The following is a 13,353-nucleotide window of genomic DNA, read 5'->3' as shown; positions in this document are numbered from 1 at the left end:
TGTTCATTATAGGGCAATGTCAAACAGGGACATGTAATCGCAGTGGAATAAATTAAACCAAAATCAAAATTATCAGGAAGAAAGAACAAAACTGATTCAAAATCTGGGGGGGATTAAGCTAGATATAAAGGATTTATTGCAAAGGAATTCTAGATGTGAACGTTTTATGGCTTTGTTTCAGTTTCTAAAAGAAACTCATTTGTGTGAAAGGATATGAGGATATATATATCCTGTAGTATTTATTTATTTTATTTATTTTCCGATTATTTGATATGAGCGAATTCCGGCCCACACTCCAAGCCAGTTGGTGGCGGTAATGCACCACATCGTTGTTTGCCAACCGCCAAAAAACGACAAAGAAGAAGAACCAGCTGCTGCAGCAGCAGAAGAAGAAGAAAAAGAAAGAGAAGCGCTTTACCTACGTAAATCGAAGATGGCTAAACATCATCCAGATTTGATCTTCTGTCGAAAACAAGCTGGTGTTGGTAAGTTTGGACTCATTTTACGTTTCAGTATTCGGCACAGTGGATTTTGCTGCAGCCTGGAAGTCCCTTGTTGTTTCGTAGGTCATAACGTTAGCATCCATGCTAACATGGCGTGGATTTCTTTGAAAATGTGTTAGCCTGGAAGTGTCTGCAGGTCTGTGGGCTCTGGTGGCTAGAAGGGTATCGTAACTAGAAGAAAGTGGGGTTTGTTTTTTGTGTGAACTCCTGTCACATTGACTGACTTTGTTTCGTTTCTGTCCCGCAGCAATCGGGAGACTCTGCGAGAAATGTAAGTTTTATCTGTGAGGAATATCTGGAACAACTAACGGCATGTATTTTAAACTAGTGTTAAAGTCCGTTTATGTCATATTTTTCTTTCTTTTTCTTAACTTCAAGTTTAATCACCTAATTTTATTTTTATAACCACGTTCATAACAATCAGTATTTAATCTGAATGTGTTTTTTATTTATTACACCAGTAATATTTCCTTTTTTAATGTATGTTTATTGAAATTTTTTGATATAAAAAAAGACACAAAAACAAAACACGCCCCCCCCCCCCAAAAAAAACCCAAAACAAAACAAAAAAAACAACCCAAAAAACAATAAAACAAAACAACAAGAAGGGCAAAAACACACAAATAATGCAAAAGCTTACACTGCAACACAAAAATACTACTTCAACACTGGCAATAAACAGAAATAAAACGCTAAGGTGGTAGACTGAATTATTTGCGATTGATCAAAGAGAACTTTGTTTTAATACATGATCTAAAAATGGCTGCCACACAACAAAGAAATTACTAAGTTTGTCCGCTGATGTGTGCCTAATCCTCTCCATGTGCAATAGAGCAGTCAGTTCTATTAGCCACATTTTGAATTGAGGTACAATATCCGACTTCCAGAGAGTCAAGATAATTTTCTTAGCAATTACTATTCCGAACAAAACTGTAGTTTGTGCAGCAGAGCTGAGGTGTAAAAGGGAAAAGGAAGATCCAAACAATGCAGTTATTGAGTCCGGCTCTAATGTGCAATTGTAGATATCAGAAAAACATTTAAAAATGTCCAACCAATAGTTATGCATCTCCAAAAGTTGATTCTGTTCATCTGGACGTAGCGTTTTCTGGGAGAAACGTTTCGTCACTCATCCAAGTGACTTCTTCAGTCTCAGCTTACTGCAGGTTTCCCCAATCTTATAAACAGTACATTTGCATAATGACTGAAACCAGCCCACTGAAGGAACAATGGGCTGGATTGTCGGATTAATAGAAGGAAAAATCCTATGCAGTTTAGTTTTTGAGTAATGAAGTCTGTGAATTACTTTGAATTGAATTAACTGAAGCCTTGCATTTATAGAGCAAGAATGGATCTTAGACTCCTCTCCCACACCTCATCTCCAATTTGCAAACCAAGCTCTTCCTCCCATGCCATCTTCAAAAAGTCCAATTTAAAATTTAAATACTCTGAAAAAGCTTTCACAAAACCAGAAACCAACTTTTTAGAATCCAGGTAACTCAGAAGGAGTGTAAAAAGTGACCCCTCTTCCGAAAGAGATGGAAAATTAAGGATACTCTGACGAACATAGTTTCTTATCTGTAAATAATGAAAAAAATGTGACGCAGGGCGAGAGAACTTGTTCTGCAACTGAGTAAATGATGCAAATTGCCTGTATAAGTCTTTGAGAGTAATAATACCTTTCTGTGTCCAGACCTCAAAAGAGGCGTCTAAACACGAGGGTGGAAATGCATGATTACAATATATTGGTGTATGGATCGAAGTGTCTGGTAGAGCACAACCTTTTTTGATCTGACTAAACATTTTAACGCAGTTCGAAACTATAAAATTATTGATCTTGGTTCGCTGATTAGAGGACGAAGAAAGAAGAGCAGGGAGGGAACTATTCTCAACCCCACCACTCTCTATGACCACCCAGGGGGTGTATCGGCAGACATGACCTTTTTGTACTTTGTACTTTTGAAAATAAGTCAGAGTATAGATGTTAATCTCTAGTTTTAATCATTAATTTTATTGCTGTTGTTTTATTTGTAAACTCTACAGTCAACATAGTCACTATATCTGTAAATTCTTATTGTCTCAGCTATTTAGTCCAAAAAATAAATAAAATGCACAAACAAGTCTAAACTCAAATTCCTCCAGTATAAGTTTAAACCTTTTTCCTCTCTTCTCTGTCCAGGCGATGGAAAGTGTGTCATCTGTGATTCCTACGTCAGACCCTGCACACTGGTGCGTATTTGCGATGAGTGTAACTACGGCTCCTATCAGGGGCGCTGCGTCATATGTGGGGGGCCTGGTGTGTCCGACGCCTACTACTGCAAAGAATGCACCATCCAGGAGAAAGATGTGAGTTTCCCGCTCCTCTCTTCACTTTGACACTGGATACTGAAGCAGCAAAATATCCAAGAGACTTGTTATTTAAGATAAAAAATGTCTTTCTCTTCTCTCTCCAGCGAGATGGATGTCCTAAGATCGTAAACCTGGGCAGCTCCAAAACAGATCTGTTCTATGAACGAAAGAAGTACGGCTTCAAGAAGAGGTGAACGCGACCACGATGACCCAGTGCAACGTTTAGTCTTTCAGATTTTCTTTAAAACTCACAAAAAAACTTTTGATTTGTCAATAAAACTCAATTTTGTACTTTTTTTCTATGACTGCTTTGTTAGCGTTCAAGGTTTTTAAATAATCAGTGAACACGTCACAAAAATGGGCAAATAAAGAGCTGGAAAGACCTGAGCTGTTACCATTAATGGTATAAATACTCCCACTTTCTGTGGACTGCTGAATACAGGGGCAAGAGCCAAAATGAAATAACATTTTCAGTGTAAAAAATAATGGGTTTTTTTTAACATAAATCTGTTTTTAGTAATCATTTAAAAAGGTACAGAGGGGTGGCGAGTAAAAGAACCCCCTTTAACCCTTGACCCCTTTCAGTTAGGGGCTTCAGTCTCTCTCTTATATTGTGGTTTGGGTCCATGTACAGCTGAGGAGTATTAGTTACCTTACATGAAAGCATTGATTGCGATGATTTCCTGTTTCTTATACTCTGATTATGCGTGAATACATGAAACTCCACTAAACACATCTGTTTAAAAAAAACACTCTTTATAGGAAACGCCACAAAATTTAAAGAGTCGCTGAAACCAATACAAGATGTCAAGCCTGTTAAAAACCAAATAAGAAAATATCTATTTTTTAACAATGGTGATCGGCTCTTCGGTAGAATTAAATTTTATTCATACAGCGCCAAATCACAACAACAGTTGCCCTATAGTGTGAGGTAAACACTGTACAATAGCGCCAGCCATCAGATGACCCCATATGAGCTAGCACTTAGCAACAGTGGGAAGAAAAAACTCCCTTTTAACAGGAAGAAACCTCCAGTTTCAGCTGTGGGTGAGGGAAGGAAAAAAGACAAAGGAATCAATCTGACATACTGCAGTAATATGTGAGATACTGAACATGTTTACTGACATTTCCTGTAGTTTCTCTCAGCAGCACCACCTGGGTTGCTTTAGGACGGGATGGGAATTCCAGGCCTCGAGGGCCGGTGTCCTGCAGGTTTTAGATGTGTCCTTGATTGAACACAGCTGACTTAAATGGCTAAACTACCTCCTCAGCATGTCCTGAAGTTCTCCAGAGGCCTGGTAATGAACTAATCATTTGATTTAAATGTGTTAACCCAGGGTAATATCTAAAACCTGCAGGACACCAACCCTTGAGGCCTGGAGTTCCTGACCCCTGTTTTAGAACATCCAACTCCTCAAACTACTCTGAGATAAGCAGATTCGTTTAGAGGCTCAGTGCGTCACTTTTTCAACAATAGCTTTAAATCTGTCAAGAATCAGAATAGTCATTGTCATTCACTCAAATCCATTGATGACCAAAAAAAATCCAGTGAACTTTGGTCACTAATGTGCCCCCTGTTCCTGAGGTATGGCCTTAAATAACATCAAGGAAACTGGATTTTAATTATTTGATCTTAAGAAAATTGTGTGAACCCTTATAATTTATACAAAGTTGTGTTTTATGAGGTCCAGATGATTTTTGAACACCAAGCAGTTCATTCTTGGGTTCAAGTAAACGTTTGTACCAATGTTGAAACTTGTCCTTCCAGGTTTTCCTCAGATCCTGCAGTCATTACAATAAGATGGCATAAAAAGAAACAAGAGACTCAAAGAGTTCGGTCAACAAGGCTTTAATCTTACATAATGTAAATACAAGACAAAAGATTGCCACACTCAAAGATGTTTCTTTACAAAGATGTAACCAGAAAGGTTTTAAAAAAAAAAAACCCACACAACAAAGTTAGCTAAATGACCTGTTCCTGAGAAGCTGCAACAACCATTGCAACAACAAAAAGCTTGGAGTGAAACAATTTTCTGTCGGTCTGGAATATTTACACAAAAATCCTACTTGTAGTTGTACTTCACAAAAATGCACACGCCCATTCATTAAGAAGAAGCTGTTTTTTAAAAAATGAAAAAAAAAAAATTGTAACAACACAATGTTCACTTTTATTTAGGTTACAAAGTGAGAACAGTTATAGATGTGGAAGCCCTGCAGCAAAAGAGAAATAAACCGCTTTCCCTTTTTTGTCAAAAGTGGACAGCAAAGTAACCGGTGGGTAAGTCACAGATGTAGATTGGATGCAAAGTTAACTGTACACTGGCAGACTGCTCGCTGCATTGAAATGGCTTTAGACGTAGAAAACACTCAAAGGGTTTAAAGAGGCGTCCCACAACAGTCTGTGTTACGGAGACTGAAGAGGCGCTCTGTGTGATTCGACAGAAAACCTGTAATACGGAAGCAGGTGTAAATGGTAAATAAAGATTCTTCAAAAACTCAAATAGCACTGTATGTATGGTCTATGATGCTAAATACATTTTTACTGTATTACATTAGCCTGAGTTATTTACAGTGCATGCATCAGTAGACTCTACACAGACACTTCTGAAGTGTTGCTGACAGAAAATGGACGAGTCCACATCGACAACCCGCAGAGAGGCAACAACTCTGAGGGACACAGCACGAGGGCGACAAGCACAGAAACAGGGAGGACTAAGCGTTTATGTACAGCTCTGAGCCGCCGCTAGTAGAAAGCTCATACATGAAGAAAAGTGAACATGGCTGCTTTTTTGTTTGTTTTTACCTGCCAAGTCACAGAAATCCCCTGAAGAAGCTTTTAGGTTATTGGAAATGTCACAGTCAAAGAAAGAAGTCTTTGTGGTTAAAGAAAAACCCAACTCGTTGCACAATCTCTTATATTATGATATAAAACTGCTGCAAGCAGCCTGCAAAGCCCAATAAGGAAGCCGTGTAGCCTAAACCATTACATGTGCCACCTAAAAAACAAAACCAAACCTACTGTATGTAAAAATCAAAGCCCGAACATCACAAACAATCTCATCTCAGCATCGGTCGTACAAAACATGATAAAAAAATGACACCTCAGAAGCGAGGTGCACCAAAGAAGCACTTGAATATCCTCACACACCCCTCTCACTTGCACAGATGCTAAATATAATAATAATGATGATTTTTAAAAAAAATTGATATCTTAACATGCTATGACATCTCGCTGGCAGCATCGGCCCTCACACAGGCTCGTCTGTTCTTCATCCTCTTCTTCCACGTAACAACCAAAGGATTTATTTATTCATTAGGAAAAATAAATTAATAAATCAACTGTTGTCTATTCGTCATCTGGCACCGCTCTTAAAAGAGAAGAGAACAAGGATGAATGACAATGGAAGGAAGGGGGGAGAAGAGAGGCCAGTATTAAGCAACTGGCAGCTCTGAAGGCTGGTGTGTGGACTACCAAGAAGTTATTGTAAAGTAGAATATCCAACATGAGTGAGGCTTTAGGCTCCGCTCCCTTTACCTTCTTAGGTACCACATGGAAGGAAAGCCTCTGCTGTTTTACTCATTCTCACATTATTGTGACTCAAATGTAAGCAGGTTTGTTCACCAAATACACTCACAATTATTCAAATCAACCCCCCTGACGGACTTTCATCACAGTGTAGGCTATACAGGGGTCTCATTCTCCCCCTCTCTTCCAGCTAAGGCCATCCCTCTCTTCAGCGGTACGGTAGGTTTGTATCCGGTCACATGGCAAAAGATCAGGTCTTAAAAATATCTATCTTTCTAAATATTGACACTGTCAGGTTTGCATGTCCTTTTGTGTATTCGCATGTGTGTTTTCCTCGTCCCTTACAGTGGTCCGTATTTGTTTTCATATCGCCCCACAACGTTCTTGTAGCGGCCGCATTCCTTCCGCAGCTCTGCCACCTCCGTCCGCAGCGCCGTGTTCTCACGCTCCAGGAACGCAGCTCGGACAGTGATCTGGTTCTCCTTCAGCCTGCGGGCGTCGCGGGAACGTTTAGCCGCCACGTTGTTCTTCTTCCTCCTCTGCCAGTATTTCTCATCCTGGAGGAGTAAAACAGGAAAGAAACAGCTTGCTTACTGCGTGTTCTTTATTCTAATCAGCGCACTTTAACCTAAATCTCACCCATGTTTGCCTAATCCTGCAAATATGGCTGACAGCCAAGCTCCTTTGTCCCTGTAAACAAAACCAGCATTCTTCTCGAGGAGCAGGAAGCAGAGAAAAAAACTGATTACAAGATTCAACATCGCTGAGTCATGGTGAGTTGCAGAACTCAATAGCAGATCCTTTTTCAAACCTCCAACACTGATGAAATTCCAAACCGCACAAAAATAAATAGAAAGTTGTTGTTTTTTTAAACATTTCCTGTTTATTTCAGGCAGTGACTGTAAATGTTTTCTAGCATTCCCGCCTTCAAAAATAAATAACATTTTTTAAAACAAGCTCACATGCCCCTTTCATTTTTATCAGTTATTAACAGTAATCCCAAATTACCCCGATACATGCAAGTTGAGAGCGTGTATATTAGACACAGCATGGAATAAAGCGATGAGTGAATGATTAGAAAGTTGACATATAATTGCCAGTCTTATATATGCCGATATATTATTTAACAGCAGTCTAAGAGATGACAGAGCATCAGCAATGTTTCTAGTGTGATTATACAACCCTACACGTTTGAGCTCCAACTGTCTTGCTGTTTTACTGATTTGCCACGAGGCACATAAACACAATGAAGCAGCCTGCTAGACTGAAAGTGCATTTTTTTGTGGCTTTCCTCATCCAGTTGCCAGCATACCTTCTGTTCGTTGGGTACAAACACCTTCTTGGCCTTCTTAATCATAGGCTGTGGCTTGAGATCATCTTCAGAGAACTTGTGTTTGCGCGGGTCAAACAGTTCGCCCCCGGGCACGCTCGACAGGACCAAATCTGTAGGATCTGGCTCGTAGTTGACCTCAACCTCAATTTCTTCAGGGCTGATGGGCTCAGGAGTCACCCTGTCCTTGTCAGTGGTCACCTCTGAGCACACAGATAAGAAACAACAACAGAAATATGAGACACCAACTGTAAAGTCTGCCATCTCCAGTATGCGGCTGCACCAGCTTCTATTTCTGCTGTCCCGCCAGAATAGTTACCACCCACAGCTTGTTTCTGGATTAGGTGACATTGTTAGATCACACCATATCCTGTTTCGCTAACATAGTGACACAACCAAATATGAAATATAAGCATGCATTATTACCTCTATTTAGGACAATTCAAGCAGGGATTTTATACTTCTTATACAATTATACTTATCTTCAAACTCTGTATTTTTATCCTTAGATTTTGTTAGAGTAGCTTTGCATGAATCACAGTTCAAACTAAGCCTTATCTTCTGTAAGCAACTTCCTTCTGGCCCCCATAAACACTCTGCTCTCTCTGACATCATACAGAGCCAAGAGGAGCCTCACCTGTAACAACTTCACAGGTGATGTCAGAATCACTCTTTGTGATGATCACCACTTCCTCCTGACTGTTGTCCAGCTCCTGAATGGGCAGCAGAGTCAATGGAGACACTAGCTTGGTGATCTTTGTCTGCGCAGAGGACGTAGCCTTTTGGTTCTCCGTCTTCATGGCGCCTCCTTCTGACGTGCCCTTTAAGGAGTTCTCCTCTGGTGACGTGGGAATGCCATTCTCCATGAGGAACTCCTCCAGGTCCATGTACTCCAGGTGGAAGCTCTCACCATCATAGGGGATGGTTTTCTCCCAGATAGCTGGGGTCAGAGCGGCCGAAGGACCCATGTCACTCCCTCCTCCACCCAGGTCACCGGTGTCTCCAAGACACAGCTTTTCCTTGTCGTTGTCTGAAACAGGAAAGATACACATTAATATACACACAGACACACACATATGGAGTTTTCAAAAATATTATATTATATATATTTTGCTTTGACATAGAAAACATGGCTTTATAATGTATTCAGTGCTGAGAAAGATCTTTTCTTCTCTCTGTTTCTACCCCAAACTATCCAGTGTGTTACAGTAAAATCTCCTCCCACTATCATCTGTCACTGTTCTGTAGAAAACTATTTTAAGGACCCTGACACCACTACATCCAGTATATAGTAGCAGCAACAGTGAACACCATTTAAGATGACTATGATTCAGTTATGCGGTTTTTAAACTGAAGGACTCATACCCACAGTGAACTTTTAACAGGGGAAAGAGTGCCTCCTGTTAACAACAGCAAAATAATTGCATTTAAACTCAGGGGCGTGTCTAGAAAAGTCTGGATGCTGAGCAGAGTCGGACCCAGGAGAAAAGAGGAGGCCTTTCTAGGGTACATAGCGACTGCAGCTAGCGCTGCAAAATTAATATTCCCTCAGAGTTGTTAGCACACGCAGCGACAACCGTATACAGGCTGCTACACTGTTATGATAAGAAGACTGTTTTTAATTATTATTTTATTATTCGCCAGCCTCTTTATTCGGGTGAACTCGTTTTAGAGCCGACATTCGCCTCTTCCTCTTCGTCAGCTCTGCGCTTACCGTCGTCTCCGTCCAGTATATTCGGCGGAGGCATTTCCATTATTTTCTTCAAAACCAGCGGGAATGAACTCGGGGCCCCAGCGGCAGTCTCCACCGTGAGAAGTGGCTCTCCAGACATTTTTTATAATTCTTTTTTATTGTCTCTTTATTATTCAAAGTTCACCGCGGAGCAAGTGCAAAAAAAAAGATGCAAACACGGCGGGTTAGCTCGTTAGCTTGATAACGCCAGCTCCTCAGCCCGCTGAACCGCCGTCACAGACTGCTTCAAAATCCACTCAAACGAATTTTATCCGTGATAGCATCCACGAGAGCTTCCCTAACCCACTTCCTCGGTAACTGTGACAGTCGAAAGGTTTGGTTTTTTGTGTTTAGAACAAACCGCGCCTCCTCGTGAAAAAACCTCCTGCTGGCTTTGTGTTGATTGGCCGGCTGAGTCTGACCTCATGAATATTAATATCACAGCGCGAGGGGGCGTGTTCCTGAAAACTATCTGCGCTCTCAATTGTTGACCGAGTTATATACATGTTCACCTAAATAAGATATAAAAACTATTGCTACACGTATTTTAACCGAGTTTTCCCACCCTTATTCGGTTATTTAGCTTTCTTTCCAGTTCTTTTAATGTTATCGGATCACGTAAAAACAGACAGCGAGGGTTTATAGCACATTTTCTAAATTTAGAACTATAATAACTATAACCATCTAACCCAAATCAGATATTAATCAGAAATATTCGAATATTATATTAATTGATATACTCTGACAGAAAAACCAAAAAGAAGAAAAAACTGCAGAAAAAGTGGGACAAACAGCTCGGACAATGTCCTGACTAGCAAATCCTGCCCAGCTCACATGCAAACACACGTGCCGCTCTTACATATCGCCCGGTTTCGTCCAATGACGCCGCGATGTGTCTCTGTGGCTCACACGCAGGCGTGAGCAAGAAGGGCGGCGCTGCAGTGCCAAAGTGTTATTGGGCTGAGGAGCAGCACCTTGAGGTTTAGTTGGTGTGGGCTATGCTGCTGCAGCTAAGCAGAAGACCCAGGGGCAAAGATGTGCATGTCTGTGCTGTGCCGCAGAAAGCTTAATCACGATCGTGGTCGCTGATAACTGTCCCACATCGCCTTTAAGCAATAAACAACTTTTTTCTCCTGGTGAAAAAAATGGTGGTAAAAAATAAATAAATTCATTCAGAACAATAATCTGAATGATGTAGAGATTGAAGCAAATCATATCCTGCGGAGAAAGAAAGAGGATTTCACTCATGGAAAACAAACTGAGCGCGCTTGGACACAAAACAGGATGTGCGTTCATTTGATTTCATCATAAACACGGTTAAAATCTACATCCTGTTTTCTTATGCAAAAAGGCATTTAAATAGACACATGTTATTGCCCTCCAAAGTGTGCACTAACATGAAGTATTCAGTAAGGCACCCTGTAAAAGGCAGCTACATGCATGCTTTCCTCACACAAGGCACAGTTTTATTGTCTTTAGTGGGAGAGGGAGTTTTTCCCTGTGTTTGTGTCACAGCGATAAAAACAAATACAATCCCCCAATGTCATCTGCTATAGGTGGTCACACTGAACTTTGTCCCACTTATTATATATGACACTTAACCACAATGATAAACTATTAGCTGCATTAACAAGTAGAACTAAAATCTTGTCTGTGCAAAATTAGGGAAACAAATTAGGAAAGTATCTGTTTGTGGTCTGTACAGCTCCATGTGATTTTAGACTACAGTCCAAAATAATAAGTGTGTGTACAGAGTTTGCATTGGAGGTGCTGGACAAGACCCTATAAGAAACGACTTTATTTGACCTTCATGTCATGTCCTCATGTAGACAACTCCTACAACTTCCTAATCTAAAACATACCCCAGCTAAGAGTGGGAGAGAATAAAAGCATCTTTGCAGTCCTCGCATCAAAATCTTTGGCTTTGGAGCAACACACACCAAGACGAATGTGAGATCTGATCCATCCTGATCATTTGCGTCTGTCTCATGGTACACACGAGTTCTATTTATGATCAGTATGTACGACAGGCAGTGCACGCCTGAACGTTATTATAAATGTCATCATGAAATTTCTACCTCCATATAATGATCTGTTTTATACTGACCCTTAGTGCAGTCCTTCGCCATCCTCACGCTGCCCCTCTGGTCATGTTAAATATTAGAATACACTATTGTAACAGTGTATATGGGACAGAAAGTTTGAAAAGAATAAAAGGCCCAGCTAAAAGTTTGAGGATTTCAAAAATATAGCAATAAACCAAGGCTCAATTAATTTACACACAGCATCAATAATACCTGTGCATAAACCAAAATGCTCTCTTTCGGTCTTTCAACACTTGGCGGAAGAATTTTCGAGCATGAAAGACATCAAAATTTTACTGGTAAGTCACACGTGAGTTTACAAAGAAGAAAAAGAAAAAAAAACGTGAGCTGACCGAGCATGCCGCCTGCCATGAAAGCAGTAAATCACTATCAAAGGTATTTTAAAGAAGGACCAAAGCCCCTCTAGCAAGGAACAGCTGGAGAGTGGCTCATTCCCTGACCTTGATGGTGGGGAGGATTTAGTCTCTGATCAAAACTAAAGGTGGAAAATTTGGAGTTCCTGAATCTCTCTAATGAAAGGTGCTCTGACTTGAGCTGCATTAAACTACTTAATTAGACACAGAGCAGCAGAGTACTCTCGCCTGCTGTAAATTTACCACTTGCTCTCTCATGGTCTGCAAAGACCGAACACCATTTTCTTCTACTTATCCAGTTCAGGGAGCTTGAGGTTGGGCTGCAGACTATCTCAGTTGTCACAGGACAACAGGCAGCCTACTTGACAACCATTCACGCCACATTTATTACCTATGGACAAGTTAGAGTCAACTGTCAACTAACTACTCATTCATCATGCTGCATAAAGGGGCAGTTCACCCAAAAATTACATTTTAAAGCACTTGGAGCCATAACCTAATCTAACTTCTCTCCTACAACAACAAGTCAAACATACTGTGCAGCACAGCAACAACAACAACAACAAAAGGACTGCTTTTGCTTCACGAGTCATGTTAGTACTGTGATGGACCCATTTAAAAACTCAGCCTGAGTGACTACTGTGCAGTCCTGTTAAAGTGGCAGATTTAGTCTCAATTTGAAGATATTATATCTCTGTGATCACTTACACGGAATGAAAACAGAGTAATTGCGTCGACCTGATCTGATTTGCAGGTCGATCTGAGTCTGCTTACTGGAGCTTTCAGTCAAAAAAGGCGTTGTTACTAATCCGTTACAACCACGAATGACAGCATTTTTATTAGCCTGCAACGCGATGTTGATGATCATTAAAAACAGCAGGTGTTTAGCTTTATCAACATATCTCCTCTTTACCACCGCAATGAAAGGATCAGTACCTGCTTTGTATGTGTTAGAGTATCGTTTTTTAAATTATAAGTGTCTATTTAGTAATATAGTCCACATTTTCTGTTAAATTCCTCCAACTTTTAGCTTCTAAATCCAGCCAAGGAGAAGCTCCTTGCTGTCTCATGCGGCTCAGCTGACGAGGATTACGCAACAAATACACAGTTTGCGCAAAAGTTCCCGAATTTCCTCAAAATCAGTTTGTCGCTTCAGATAAACGATCTACGTGGTAAATCTGTCTCTTAATTTTTGGAATTCTAACTTAACCAGAACCACGTTTGGCTGTCACTTACCATTGTCATCAAAGTTTGGAAGAGCGAACGGATGCTCAAGAAGAGCCTTAAAAATCTCTGGGATTTCAGTGGTCATGTTTTCTCCTGTGAAAGTGCACAATCCTGGAGGGGCGGGCAGTGCTTGAACGGGTGTGAGCGCTCCCGAAAAGCGTCGGGAAATATTAGAACTTAGGCAGGTCTCACACTCTGAACTCGGCCGAAATTACTTAACGCGGCCCGCCC

At 40.6% G+C, this 13,353-nt stretch overlaps 2 protein-coding genes across 4 annotated transcripts; one reads left to right on the top strand and one right to left on the bottom strand.

The window, feature by feature from the left end:
• Positions 1-334: 334 nt before the first annotated feature.
• phf5a (PHD finger protein 5A) lies at positions 335-3,145 on the top strand. Its single transcript, XM_085171471.1, has 4 exons — positions 335-485; positions 751-774; positions 2,680-2,846; positions 2,954-3,145. The coding sequence occupies exons 1-4, from the start codon at positions 434-436 to the stop codon at positions 3,041-3,043; spliced, it is 333 nt and encodes a 110-aa protein (XP_085027597.1). The 5' UTR covers positions 335-433; the 3' UTR covers positions 3,044-3,145.
• Positions 3,146-6,048: 2,903 nt separating this feature from the next.
• Positions 6,049-13,335, bottom strand: tefa (TEF transcription factor, PAR bZIP family member a). 3 transcript variants are annotated; one of them, XM_085171460.1, is made up of 5 exons: positions 13,132-13,335; positions 8,343-8,735; positions 7,688-7,908; positions 6,721-6,932; positions 6,049-6,217 (listed from the first exon to the last, which is right to left on the bottom strand). In XM_085171460.1, exons 1-5 carry the CDS (start codon positions 13,205-13,207, stop codon positions 6,196-6,198), a joined length of 924 nt encoding a protein of 307 aa, XP_085027586.1. In that variant the 5' UTR covers positions 13,208-13,335; the 3' UTR covers positions 6,049-6,195. The 3 variants fall into 3 exon arrangements, with proteins under 3 accessions (XP_085027586.1, XP_085027585.1, XP_085027587.1); XM_085171459.1 differs by lacking the exon at positions 13,132-13,335 and adding an exon at positions 9,420-13,117; XM_085171461.1 differs by having other exon boundaries at positions 6,049-6,932; positions 13,132-13,334.
• Positions 13,336-13,353: the final 18 nt, after the last annotated feature.

Source organism: Neolamprologus multifasciatus, chromosome 8 (genome assembly GCF_963576455.1).
Source record: "Neolamprologus multifasciatus chromosome 8, fNeoMul1.2, whole genome shotgun sequence".
Lineage (NCBI taxonomy): Eukaryota > Metazoa > Chordata > Actinopteri > Cichliformes > Cichlidae > Neolamprologus > Neolamprologus multifasciatus.
The sequence above is the reverse complement of the archived record's forward strand: the minus strand, read 5'-3'. Positions and strand labels throughout refer to the sequence as shown.

Bases quoted from the DNA above. Each gene is read 5' to 3' on its own strand.
- phf5a (XM_085171471.1), top strand. From the start codon at position 434: ATGGCTAAACATCATCCAGATTTGATCTTCTGTCGAAAACAAGCTGGT. The intron at 486-750 runs GTAAGTTTGGAC...TCTGTCCCGCAG, and splicing joins TCGAAAACAAGCTGGTGTTG to CAATCGGGAGACTCTGCGAG. The intron at 2,847-2,953 runs GTGAGTTTCCCG...TTCTCTCTCCAG, and splicing joins GCACCATCCAGGAGAAAGAT to CGAGATGGATGTCCTAAGAT.
- tefa (XM_085171459.1), bottom strand. From the start codon at position 9,537: ATGTCTGGAGAGCCACTTCTCACGGTGGAGACTGCCGCTGGGGCCCCG. The intron at 8,736-9,419 runs GTAAGCGCAGAG...TTCCTGTTTCAG, and splicing joins TATACTGGACGGAGACGACG to ACAACGACAAGGAAAAGCTG. The intron at 6,933-7,687 runs GTATGCTGGCAA...TTACTCCTCCAG, and splicing joins TTGTACCCAACGAACAGAAG to GATGAGAAATACTGGCAGAG.